This window comes from Centruroides sculpturatus, unplaced genomic scaffold (assembly GCF_000671375.1).
Source record: "Centruroides sculpturatus isolate CEXI.00-Female unplaced genomic scaffold, Cexi_2.0 scaffold1999, whole genome shotgun sequence".
Taxonomy (NCBI): Eukaryota; Metazoa; Arthropoda; class Arachnida; order Scorpiones; family Buthidae; genus Centruroides; species Centruroides sculpturatus.
In genome coordinates this window covers 4,915-19,437 of record NW_019392582.1, presented here as the reverse complement: position 1 = coordinate 19,437, position 14,523 = coordinate 4,915, and the positions used below count along the sequence as shown (strand labels likewise).

The 14,523-nt window shown below is 32.0% G+C and overlaps 1 protein-coding gene across 3 annotated transcripts; it reads right to left on the bottom strand.

Moving 5' to 3' along the window:
• Positions 1-888: 888 nt before the first annotated feature.
• LOC111617628 (glutamine synthetase-like) lies at positions 889-5,515 on the bottom strand. Of its 3 annotated transcripts, none has more exons than XM_023358902.1 (7): positions 5,364-5,515; positions 2,513-2,680; positions 2,279-2,440; positions 2,055-2,201; positions 1,856-1,983; positions 1,582-1,781; positions 889-1,502 (listed from the first exon to the last, which is right to left on the bottom strand). In XM_023358902.1, exons 2-7 carry the CDS (start codon positions 2,664-2,666, stop codon positions 1,214-1,216), a joined length of 1,080 nt encoding a protein of 359 aa, XP_023214670.1. In that variant the 5' UTR covers positions 2,667-2,680; positions 5,364-5,515; the 3' UTR covers positions 889-1,213. The 3 variants fall into 3 exon arrangements, with proteins under 3 accessions (XP_023214670.1, XP_023214668.1, XP_023214669.1); XM_023358900.1 differs by lacking the exon at positions 5,364-5,515 and adding an exon at positions 4,263-4,413; XM_023358901.1 differs by lacking the exon at positions 5,364-5,515 and adding an exon at positions 2,988-3,144.
• Positions 5,516-14,523: the final 9,008 nt, after the last annotated feature.

The window sequence follows — 14,523 nt, the reverse complement described above, 5'->3', positions numbered from 1 at the left end:
TGTTGGCTCCTGATAACAAACAGAGCCTGAATTTTTTGCTTAGAGAGAAGCAATTTGAACTAAATTTACATTGAGAAAATTATATTTGCAAGACAATAAATTATTGTAACTCCCTTTTGAGGATGCAGTGTGATGACCATTTTATGCACCATCGTGGAATTTGGCCAGGCCCATTACAAGAGCAATGGACAGGTAAGAAATGGGCTCAACATAGCCTCTTGTTCTCTTATCCCATGTAGAATCCAACTAGTGTCTTTAGTAGCTTTATTGGATGGGCAATTTTTTTTTGATCAATCAATTAAACTTTTAAAAACTTATCAAAATAAAAATTTAATGTTAAGAATAGACAATTTTGTTTGAAATTATTTAATTATCCAAAGCATTACTTGGATATTAAAAAAAAATGAAGGTTGTAACAATAGACAATTTTAAAAAGTTATTTCAAAATATCTCTATTGTTAAATCATGAATAAGTGAGCAAATTATTCTTTTTTATTAAACAGCGTGACAACAAATGCTGGCTAAATTTGTATATAGAAAATACATTTGAGTGAGGGAAAAGTTCTAAACAATACACCTTTAACAATGGGTTTAACTGTAGTAGCTTGTTCGATTAAATACCAAAATGTAATACTTTGAATACATCAGTCCAGATTTTTGAGATATTTTAAAAACTAAACATGTCAAATAATTTATATAACTGTTTTATAATAATCTAAGAAAGAAGCTATTAAATTTGAATTTTTTTTTTTGAATACAATTATAAACTTCAGCTATTTTTAATGGAGATCGGGAAAGCTAAGAATTCTCTCGCTTTCTCTACTCGGACAATTTTACGGCAAGTATAGAAAATGCAGTAGATTTCTAAGCGTGTTAACATTTTCTATATATTTTATACTTTAAGATTTTAATACTTTATTTCCTCTTTTGCACAACAAACTTGACAGTCTGATTACAGTCGTATACTATATATACATAAAAATGGGCCAAATAAAAATGGCCAATGTTTAAATACAGTACATTTATAAAATAACATAGAAACTTCAGAAACGTGTTTTGTAAAAAATGGACAACTAGTATGGGAATCGCTAAACTGAAGGAAGAGAATAAAAGAGTGCAGCAGTATTTACATAAATATTAAAAAAACAACTAAGTTTTTTTTTTCTACGCTAGACTGGATCTGAATACGGGTGTTTTCGGAATCTGGTGCGATTTATTCTCCCAGACAGACTGTTCTGACGAGTGCTTCGGAGACGACGTACGGATCACAGTTGGACGAGGGCCTCCTGTCCTCTAGATAGCCCATTTTTTCGTCTGCCACCTGTCGTGGGATGCGTATGCTTGCTCCTCTGTTGGCAATTCCCGCAGAGAAATCGTGAATGCTCGATGTTTCGTGTTTGCCCGTGAGACGACGTTCGTTGTCTTTTCCCTGTTTTGGATCATAGGCCATGATGTGACGTTTGTGGTTTATTCTGAGTTTTTCAATTGCATCTTCAATTGCTCTTTAAATAGAAAACAAAAAAGTTATTTTGTGAGTTAGAATTTCAATAAAAAGATAAAAAATTGTACAAATACACTTACTTTATTCCATTTTCTTCTCTCATAGCTTGAGTGCTGAAATTGGTGTGATTACCTGCACCATTCCAGTCACCGGGAATGGGTTTGGGATCGAGAGAGACGACGACATTGAATTCTTCTGCAACTCTATGAAGGAGAAACCTGGCCATCCATAAATCATCGCCAATATTTATACCTTCACATGGTCCAACTTGAAATTCCCACTGAAAAATCCAGAAATTATTATTTACATACCTCGACAATAAACACCCAAGCAAGTTATATATTGAATTTATACCTGAGCAGGCATAACTTCTGCATTTGTTCCGGCTATGTTAATACCGGCATAAAGACATGCTCGATAATGAGCTTCTACAACTTCTCTCCCATAGACCTTGTTAGTTCCAACACCACAATAGTACGGTCCTATAAGTATTACGAGCCATTTTAGAAAACGTACATACGATTAATCACTTATTTTCGACGTAAACATTTACCTTGAGGTCCGGGATAACCGTTCTTAGGCCAACCGAGAGGATAGTTATCGGAATCGAGCAGAGTGTATTCTTGCTCCATACCAAACCATGGATGCTGATCTTTAACTTGGTTCATCGCTTCGAGACAAGTTTTTCTATGGTTGGAATCTAGAAAAAGAGGAAGACAGAAGGCATTAATTATATAAAATTTAAAACCCGAACGTGGGAGAAGGAAAAACGAATACCTGTAGGTTTACGATTATATTTATACGTCTCGCACAACACCAATTTGTTGTTTCCCCTGCGGAAAGGATCGTTGTACAGCGCCACGGGATGCAGGTACACGTCGGCGTTGGAACCTTCCGCCTGGTAACAGCTGGAACCGTCGTAATTCCAGATCGGTAATTCTGCGGAACGTGCCAAAAATTAGCCACCCGAACCGACGACCGAATCCGCCGACGCATCCGGTCGTACGTTACCTTTAGGATCTTTCGGTACGAAGTTGACGGTCTTCGTCTTGGCTCTCAGGTTCTCTCCCGTGCCGTCAATCCACACGTACATGCACTGGACTCTATCCTCGGGCTGAGGTAAGTCAAGATATTTCTGAAGGGCTTTTCTATCGACTGCCATCATGTAGTTGTTGTTACCTGTAACAAACAAGACATTCTGAGTATTATATTAAAGAAAAAACAGGGTCAAATCATCCAGGAGAAGAGAAAGAGAGAGTAATTCAAATAATCGATTTTTCTCAGATTTGTTTATCTCAGGTTCTAAAAATGGAAACGAGCAATCCAGGAATATATTTATGAGTAGAGAAATTGGGACATGAATCAATTAACATGTAAATAGTCAAGAGTATAGCAACAGGCAAGATGCCAAGAACCTTCATCCGCATCTTTCATGCCTTTAATGAAAAATGTCAATTTCTCCATTCAAAAAAAGATAGAAACTCACCTGATTCCCGGTTCGATGGCTTTAAATAATTTACTTTTAGACACAGTTAGCTGTGATAGAGAACGAACGTCGTAAACCCTTTTGTTCATATAGATCCTTTCCCTTGACAAGCGCGCAGAGATTGTCCCCTTGTTCGCGGATATCCTTTTTATTATCTACTTCGTTCACGTGATCACTCGCTTCTCATTGGTTCATCGTCCACGTCATCCTCTACTTTCGTTACGCTATTGGTCGATTGGCATTTAACATGCTTCGCTCCTGTTTCCATGCCAATACGTGCAATTTTGATATCGAAAGTAATGTCGAGTTGCCAACTTTATTTTTTATTTATTTATTATATTATTTTTTTTTTTCGTTTGGTGGTGGAGCCGATCGATCGGAATTCTTTAATATTTTTTTTGTTTAATAAATAGGAGGACGATAAATAGTAACGAGTTTAAAATTAAAAAAAACGATAGATTTTCTAGAAGATATTCTAGAAAAAAAAAGAAATCTAGTTTTTTTTTTAAAGAAAGCGACGTTTAACGCCCTCTTACGATCGATTGATTCGCTGCCTTAAACGTACTTTAATAGCGTTTTATGGATCTATATGTCCAGGTCATTGTTAAGGTTGAAGATGAGTAAACGAAGTTCGTCCCAGATACTATTGTAGGAATGAGAATCTAGAAACTGTCTTACGTCAGACGCGACTACATCGAAATGGCCGAATTTCCCGATTTATTTAATCATTTCAAAGTACACCAAAAATTCGAGAAAATGGAGCTTAATTACCACTCCGAAATCGATATTTTTAAGAATTAACATCACGTTTATAGAGAAATCTTACTGTCAAAAACATGTCTACACCACGATTGCCATTGATTTTATAGAGAAGGGAAAAAAAGTGCCTTATCCAATGACGCAATCCTTTAACGTATTAACGTCATCCATAAAGCACAGAACCGATTTTCGTTCGATCGATATCGGTATCGGGGAAGAAAGGGGAAAAAAACCATTCGCTGTTTCTTTCGATAAGAAATGCACAACACCCAAGGCCATTCAATTTACTAAATTAAGTTTAAGTTTTGACAGCTGGTAGAGATCATTAAACACGCTACCAGTTATCATTAATAGACATTAAAAAATATATATATATATATATGATCTAACACCGACTGGCAACACTTAAGAAAAACAAATAAAAATATATACAGTAATTAAATTTACTCGAAATACTAAAAATTCCGAACGTCATCGTCGTTTGTGTGACGTCACGCATCCGAACGTTCCACTTACCGAATACGTTTCCGCTGAAATGGAAGCGGCGCGAGGCTTGTCCGCATTTAGCAAGTTTTGTCTTGATTGCGGTTGTTTTTACTCGTACATCGATGCAGAAAATGTTGAACAGGAACGACGCTACTCTACCATTCATGACTAAAGATTAGCGTTGTTTGTGTGTACGGGACAAACCCTGGCTCTACATCTTGGTTTCCCCGGTAGAAAATTTTGGTTACGGGCCATAAGGTTTATTTTTAGATAAACCAATGCAATTATACTTAAGGTGATTTCGGTAAACAAAAGGTTAGATTTCGTGCCGTAGTATATGGTCATGTCCGCCGCCATAAATGCCCGTTTGTATAAATATCGTATCCTTCCCTCCCCTCCTTCCTCCTGTTTCTATCGGATTAAGTTAATTTTGAATTCTGGTTTTCTCGTTGCCAAAATTTTCGAGTAAATATATTTTATTTCTCGCATCCGAAAAACTATTGGGTAAACTTTTCTGGATAAATTCCCGATTGACTAAATCGGTAAGGCCGGATAATTATTTTCTACGAAAAGATCCCCTCCCCCCTTGTGCTTACGTCAATTCGACGTCAGCGGAAATAGCGCGAGTCGTGTTGACACTATCTGTTGCTTCCGGTTTATATTAGCTAACTCGAGATTGATGATGATAAACAGTGATTAATATCCTCCCTTCTCCGGAGAATAATATAAGACTTGTTTTTAAATTTAAAATTAACCAATCGTTTCGATAGACGAGTTACGTATTAAACTAACAACAACGCGATTTGTCAGTTTTAAAAAACGTCACGCGAAAACAATACAACGGTTTTAATAACACTTAAAAATCACTTTTACGTTTAAAAATCGTGTTTTAAATATATTTTTCGACATTTTTAACTTTAAAATATGCAATTTTATCATTTTATTTACACGGCAAACCTCTACTCAAGGATGGAATTTATAAACTAACGCTCAGATTTTACATAAAACAGTATAAAAGAGGACGAGACCTTAACCTATATATATATATATGTGTATTTTTTTTTTCATATGGAGGGCCTAGTATAACTTAAGAGGATATAAAAGTGTAATTTGCGAATGTATACGACCTACCTGAATTATGAATTCTCACCAAAACATACACAGACTGGGAGTGAATGCAATCTTTTATCCCGTCTTTATAGCTTATTTGACGTCACGTGGCTGAATGATAGTTTACGTCACACTTATACGTCCTTGGAATTGGGCTATCAGTCTGGTGAAAACATGTAATTTCTATCTACATAGAAAAAAATATACACATATGTATTTTTCTTAATCCTTTCACGTGTAGTTTGATTGCATATAATTGCATATATATATAGAGAGAGACATGGCATATTAATTAGGGCCTATTATTTTATAATTCGGGCATTTTGAACGATTCTAAATTCACCCCATTCTAATTTTTTTTAAACGGAATAATGATATAGCAAATTAAATTATTCGATGACGTAATAATTAACCGTGTTATTTTTATTATTGCGTCATCGAAATTGTTTATGTGTTAATCTCCTGTTTTGCTTATGTTGAATTTGACGTCAGATTTTTCAAATTTTACGAATTTTTTGTTGCCTTTAAGTACATATGTACTGTACTGCAAGGCGGCTGGATGGAAGGTGTGTGAGAGCAGGTGTTTTAACAATAGTTTGAATTGTTTAACTTCTACGAAATGGAGAAATAAGTTTACAAAATAATTATTGAAATTAATTCGTATTTTACAAAAGTTTATCAATACAAAATGGACATTTATCATCCTCTTTATTGATTACTTTTTATCACTAATGTAAGATCTGTATAACGCTTAAGACTAGAATTAGGGTTGTTGTGGTCCTGAGATGGAACGTATAAAAGGCTCTACCCTTCACCAAATGATACGTTTAAAATGTGAGGCCTTAAGCTGTATAAAAGAGCCTTCTCTCCACTACATACGTGTGAGGCCCTAAGCTATATTAAAGGCTCTACCCTTCACCAAATGATACGTGTAAAAATGTGAGGCCCTTAGTTATTTTAAAGGCCCTTCCCTCCACCAAATAACGATACACGTAAAAATACAGGCCCTAAGCTACAGTTTGCTCAATTTATGTGCAAAATTCGGCCCTATAGGTGCTAAACAATAGAAAAAACACAGTTTACGAAGTGTCTAAAATTTCTAAACTTTCCACGTATCTAAACATTCCAAATTTTTTAACAAGTATGACGTCAATACACATCATCCCGGATAACATATCGGCAATTGTATTGATAAACACATAACACAAAATGTATTACAGAACGTTTAAAAAGTATATAGAGTCACCAAAAACGACCTTTCAACTCTGTCGATCTTGTGATTGCGATTAAAAGCGTACGGATGTTTGTTTATCCACTCGAAAACTGCCGATACGATATCCTAAAGGCAATAGCGATCACGTGTTTGAAAGGATAATTCCGAAGTAGCTCGTGCGGGTTATTCTCCCTCCCCCACCCCGTTTTTACCATGTCCTTGTTTCGAATCTGGCATCGATAGAAGGCATCATTACCATTGTCAATAAGGATATCCAGGAATGTACCGGTGTATAAAATAATTACACTTCCTGGTGTATTAGACGTGCATTCACAAAGCAAGGACGGATACAGTCATAATTACAAGTAGTTTATATTGTTATAAAATAATAATAATGTGGAATTTTATTCCGGAAAAACGTCTTAAGTACATTAAATTGTTTGTATTTAATTTATATATTTAATTATGTTACCCGTGTAGTGTTTTGTATTGTTTTACGGGATGAGGCAGCGTAACGAACGGGTTGCATGCCAAGAGGGGGGGGACGAATTTCGCGTGAAATTGCTCCCTTATTCAAGTGTTAGACACGTGAAAACTCCACGTGGCTAGTGTCGTTGGTGGGACTGAACCGTCGATGAAAAACACCTCCCCCCTAGTGTTCGGGGGGAGGTGTTTTTCATCCTACGTGTGAATCACGTGACGACTGTTTGGTATGTATTTTTCTATGTAAATTGGCTTACTTCTACGTTTTACACGAGATTATCGATGTGTTTGATTATCGATAATCGATTATATAAGCAAACCGGAAATGGGTCATAAGTCTGCGATACGAATTATTGAAGTGTAAACGTATTAAATAACAATTATATTCGGTATTTAATCTCTATTGATACTCTATTCCCTATAAAACGTAAGGAGTGTAATTAAAATTATTACAATTTAAAAAGTTTTTATGGGTAAGTAAAGCGATAGTAGAGTATTTTAAAATTTAATTGGGTCTTAATTATTGGTAACTGAATAATTTAGATTCGTCGTGGCTTTAATTTATATAATGTATAAGGGCCTCCTTTATTATTTAAAAAACTAGTGAAGTTTAATATATATTTTCGGGCCCCTCTTTCTGCTAACTCTCAAGTCATGGTCTTCGGGTCTTTAAACACGATGAGGGCCTAAACTATAGCACTAGTTTGTATGAAAATTAAGCCCTGTATTTCGTATAAACTATTTGTAATTGTTAAATAATTATTTTTGCTATTTTTAAAGCAAAAACAACAATAAAATAATGTTTTCTGAGCGAATTCTCAGGTAAAATTTTAATGATTAATGGCAATTATCCAAGCTGCAGGGTTAAACTACAATTTACTTTGGAAACGTTAACTGCGGGTTGCCTTTTTTTTTTCTTCTATTTTAAAGAGATAAACAAGAGGAAAACACATATATTACTATACAATACAATATAGAAGATGCAACGTCATAATTCTTTAAGTTACGGTTCTATAATTATGATAATTACTTTTTTGATAAACGTCACACACTATCGTGTATATTTCGTAATGGGGTCTTACACGTAATACATCATAAATCTATGCTGTAATTTATGTATATATTATCGAAGTTTAATTTTAATTTTTATTATATTAATTATCTTATTATTTTAATCTTATTTTATCGAAGTTTTATGGGGTTAGGCAACGTATTTTCTAGACAAAATGTAAACTTCCTTATCAATATTTTTACTCATTTTATGTAAATATAACCCTATTTGATATGGAAAAAAACCAGATAATCAACAATTGAGTAATAATTATTTAATGTTATAAGTAAAATTTTTATGCACAATTTAATAACAATAGCAAATACCATTCGTTGATAATCATTTAGTATCAATTAGATGATGATAAAAAAAACCACTGATTTAAACGTTAAACAATATGAAAACGTATTAAATTATATGATTTTTAATGAGTTTATTTACAAATGATTTAATAAGGGATGATCGTGAGTCTCCATTGTAAACAATACTAGACATATACACGATGACTTTTATAAAGATTCATACAGGATGATTATATTCTATACGGATCTTTATGTTTATATTTTCGATAAAATTTATATAATTTACACCGAAATTTTCGTGTTTTTACACTAATAAATTCACTATACACCTCTATTGTTGTAAGTCGACCCCCCTATAACACTGTTGATTATTCCATTTTATATGAATTCCGTGTTGTACGAGTCACTTAGATTTTACAAATACGTGAGCCGTTCACAGCCCGGCACATGTATTTGTAAAATCTAAGTGACTCGTACAACACGGAATTCATATAAAACGGAAAAATCAACAGTGTTATAGGGGGGTCGACTTACAACAATAGAGGTGTATAGTGAATTTATTAGTGTAAAAACACGAAAATTTCGGTGTAAATTATATAAATTTTATCGAAAATATAAACATAAAGATCCGTATAGAATATAATCATCCTGTATGAATCTTTATAAAAGTCATCGTGTATATGTCTAGTATTGTTTACAATGGAGACTCACGATCATCCCTTATTAAATCATTTGTAAATAAACTCATTAAAAATCATATAATTTAATACGTTTTCATATTGTTTAACGTTTAAATCAGTGGTTTTTTTTATCATCATCTAATTGATACTAAATGATTATCAACGAATGGTATTTGCTATTGTTATTAAATTGTGCATAAAAATTTTACTTATAACATTAAATAATTATTACTCAATTGTTGATTATCTGGTTTTTTTCCATATCAAATAGGGTTATATTTACATAAAATGAGTAAAAATATTGATAAGGAAGTTTACATTTTGTCTAGAAAATACGTTGCCTAACCCCATAAAACTTCGATAAAATAAGATTAAAATAATAAGATAATTAATATAATAAAAATTAAAATTAAACTTCGATAATATATACATAAATTACAGCATAGATTTATGATGTATTACGTGTAAGACCCCATTACGAAATATACACGATAGTGTGTGACGTTTATCAAAAAAGTAATTATCATAATTATAGAACCGTAACTTAAAGAATTATGACGTTGCATCTTCTATATTGTATTGTATAGTAATATATGTGTTTTCCTCTTGTTTATCTCTTTAAAATAGAAGAAAAAAAAAAAGGCAACCCGCAGTTAACGTTTCCAAAGTAAATTGTAGTTTAACCCTGCAGCTTGGATAATTGCCATTAATCATTAAAATTTTACCTGAGAATTCGCTCAGAAAACATTATTTTATTGTTGTTTTTGCTTTAAAAATAGCAAAAATAATTATTTAACAATTACAAATAGTTTATACGAAATACAGGGCTTAATTTTCATACAAACTAGTGCTATAGTTTAGGCCCTCATCGTGTTTAAAGACCCGAAGACCATGACTTGAGAGTTAGCAGAAAGAGGGGCCCGAAAATATATATTAAACTTCACTAGTTTTTTAAATAATAAAGGAGGCCCTTATACATTATATAAANTACAGTCGACCCCCTATAACACTGTTGATTATTCCATTTTATATGAATTCCATGTTGTACGAGTCACTTAAATTTTACAAATACATGTGCCGGGCTGTGAACGGCTCACGTATTTGTAAAATCTAAGTGACTCGTACAACACGGAATTCATATAAAATGGAATAATCAACAGTGTTATAGGGGGTCGACTTGTATATAATTGCAAAGTTTATATTTTAATTTGCCTCGATATAATGTGAACAATGCGGTTCCACTTCATTATTTTCACAATACATTCGAGCTTAATTTGTTTTGTTTATAAATCATTTATTTAACTTATAATAATGTAATTTACAGCGCTTCATTCTTCGTTGGAATATATTGCGAGGAGTAAGGGTACAAATTTCATTTGAGGCCTTTTATTTACTTTAAATAAGTCAAAAGAAAACACTAACGAGGCCTTATAATATATATTATCTCATTAAAAATATATATATATTGATTTGCTTATGTTTATTGGCACAATGCCCTCTTGGATTATAAAGACTGTAGTAACTTCAGGCTGTACTGTATTAATGCTGTGTTGTAATGACTTTACTGTATTATACTGTATTAACTTTAGGTAAAGTTATAAAAATTTTTAAATATTTGCAGATGAGTATAGTGAATATAACTGTACATGTAGCATGACTTTCCTATAATTCATGATTCATTAATTCAGGATAAATATTCAATCTGTAAAGAAAACACTTGGCAATTGTACTACAATGACAAGCCATAAAGAATTTAAAATTTTTACATAAAAATTCTAGTTTTATTATGAAATAAATGAACTTAATAGTAGTTTAGGCCAGTACAGTTGACCTTTCTATAACACTGTTGATTATTCCGTTTTATATGAATTCCATGTTGTACGAGTCACTTAGATTTTACAAATACGTGAGCCGTTCACAGCCCGGCACACGTATTTGTAAAATCTAAAGTGACTCGTACAACATGGAATTCATAAAAAACGGAATAATCAATAGTGTTATAGGGGGGTCGACTGTACTTTTTGTAGAAACTGTATAATTGTTACGTAAAGGAACAACGTATACATTTCACGTTAGTCAATCTTTAAGTTTATACAATTAAACTTTCGTTAACTGTGTTTGGTTTTTAATAATAAACCATTAATATGTTGTCGTTTTTCCTCGTAAAGTTATATTTTCTTTACGAAAATAAGTTGTAAACAAGCAAAGAATGATTGTTAATCACTTACCTATGGGGAGGATTTGTGGCGAAATCGTCCTTGTACTTGAGAGGATGTGGTTAAAAATAAAAGTTACTGGCGTGTAAGAAACAAAAACAAACTTATTCTCTTATCTGAGGGTTTTAAAGCTAGTCCTTTGTGATAATTTTGGCAAAACTTCGAAAGAATTTAACTAGAAGAAAGAAGAGTTAATTGATTGATTGACGTATCTACGCGCAAAACACAGAAAAAAATCGCGCATACCCGATAATTTTTTATGTCTATATTTTAGTATTGATATCCTTTTATACATTTAAATCAGTTTAGTAGGGCACAAGTGACATAATTCGTTGAAAATTGACTTACAAGTTCACCTGTCAATCACACTCTCTTTTCGTTCCTGTCAAAATGGCGACGATTTCTTAAATATAAACTTTGATATACGTAGAAAATTTAATTAAACAATCGATATTTGATTTTAATGAGATCTTTTTTTAGCTACTTAATTAATTAATAACGCGTAAGTATGAGAGATTCGTGAAGTGAAATGCCGTTGCAGTGTTATTAAGTTCATGTATGGAAATATGGAGTCCTATCATCGAGGATTTTTCTTATCGTGTTATCGTGCCATTTAATTGCTTTTCTAGGAAACATTTCCTAGAAAAATATTACGTAAAAACTTGTTTTCTATTGTTTCGTTTTCTTTTTATGTAAATACTAATTTTTCCTATTAACAATACAAGTTCGATAACCCGTTTCTTCTTTTAATTAAATTACAATAAATTTATTTATTGTTTATTATATAAATAGATTTGTATTAAAATATAATTAATTAATTATATTTAAACCCATTTTTATATATTTTAAACAGTTCGTGCATAGTTCTATGCTTAGTTACAAATACAGTAAAGTACAGTGTATGTTCCATATACAGTTCCATTTAAATGTATGGGATTTTCTATGCTGATTCTATGCATATTTCTTATATATAATAGAATAGTTTACATATAGTCTTATGTGTATGTGTAGTTTCAAGTATAGAAAGAAGAATTTTGTATGAATTTTATGTTAAAAACCGGACTTATCAATGGATTTAATGAAGAATTTATAGAGAAAAAGGGGATTTTAATGTTAAAAATAACGCAAATATCAAAACTCGTTTACTTCAGAGGTGTTTTTTGAAGTTTCCAAGAACATTTTATATATGAATTTCACAATAAACGGGTTTTTATACGTTGTAACGAGGTTTTATATCTTTGTATTTTACACTTTATAGTTTCATTCGATTAAGAAACATTGTTTACTACAGAAAATAAGGCATAAACAATACACTAATGTGGGTAAAAACTTAATTTGTATTTATTAATTATAATTAACTCATTAATTTTAATTAAATAAGTCACCCCGCTGTTTTTTTTCCTTGTAAAATTTTATTACCAAGAAATTTTCCAGGAAAATAACATAAATAATGGATTTATTTAAATAGTTATTGCATATAAATTGCAGTAATTTATGGTGCAATAGTGCTTGCAATTTTTCGATGGAATTTGTATTCTTTAATCTCCTTCTGCCACACATTTTTAAGTAAAAAACGTCAGACTTATATGGAAATATATCGTGAAATAATTTATTTTTATACGTCTTATTTGTGGGCCTGGCCAAATCTACAATGGGCTTAAAAAACAAGGCCCTATTGGTGTAGAATTTTTTTAAAAAATTGAGGAATGAATTATAAGGTTTACATGCTGAGTACGTATTGCGAAATTGATTTGCTAATAACCTTGGCCTCTTATGTACAATACCATAATATAATTTCTTAGCTAATAATTGATAAATTAGATTTTTTTTTTGTTTAAAATATTAAGCAGATATTTCAGATAGTTACTATGTCATCATTAAGCAACTGGACTGCATTTATAACCTTGACATAATTTCTTTTTTTTATTTATCAACCTGTTTAAATTGATAACATTTTTAGAAATAATTTATATTTAAATATTAAAAGATTATAGTTTTATACTTTGATTTTAAAGTTAAACGTGTAATTTTGCTTAAAATTCACTTCTTTCTATCAATGGACGTGCGGATAAAACAGTGATTTTAGGTTTTCGTGAGTTGGCCACGTGCAATTTTCACGTGTCTAACACCTAAATAGGAACCACAGAAAGTCTCCTGGAATGCAATCCTCTTGTTATTTTCCTTATGCCATGAATCCTCTTGTTATTTTCCTTATGCCATGAATCCTCTTGTTATTTTCCTTATGCCATGAATCCTCTTGTTATTTTCCTTATGCCATGAATCCTCTTGTTATTTTCCTTATGCCATGAATCCTCTTGTTATTTTCCTTATGCCATGAATCCTCTTGTTATTTTCCTTATGCCATGAATCCTCTTGTTATTTTCCTTATGCCATGAATCCTCTTGTTATTTTCCTTATGCCATGAATCCTCTTGTTATTTTCCTTATGCCATGAATCCTCTTGTTATTTTCCTTATGCCATGAATCCTCTTGTTATTTTCCTTATGCCATGAATCCTCTTGTTATTTTCCTTATGCCATGAATCCTCTTGTTATTTTCCTTATGCCATGAATCCTCTTGTTATTTTCCTTATGCCATGAATCCTCTTGTTATTTTCCTTATGCCATGAATCCTCTTGTTATTTTCCTTATGCCATGAATCCTCTTGTTATTTTCCTTATGCCATGAATCCTCTTGTTATTTTCCTTATGCCATGAATCCTCTTGTTATTTTCCTTATGCCATGAATCCTCTTGTTATTTTCCTTATGCCATGAATCCTCTTGTTATTTTCCTTATGCCATGAATCCTCTTGTTATTTTCCTTATGCCATGAATCCTCTTGTTATTTTCCTTATGCCAGGAATCCTCTTGTTAGTTTCCTTATGCCATGAATCCTCTCTAAGATCCATCTTAACCATAGTGTAAAGTAGAGATGTAGGACATTTCGGTTATTGTATTCGTATTTAATATTGTTTACCTTATTGTAGTTATGAAAAGATTAACTTTAATGCGATTAATTTCATTAAATTAATGACATTTCATTAGGATTAACGATCTTATAATCTATATTTAACCAGAATAATTATAATTTTATAAGAGAGTGAGAAATTCAGTGTTTGCTGGACGATCGTAATTAAAGTACCCATATTTAACGATGTCTAGAGAGATATTTGGCAATCCAAATGGAACCAAATTTGGTATAGTAATATTTCAGGATATACGGAACATATTTTTATAC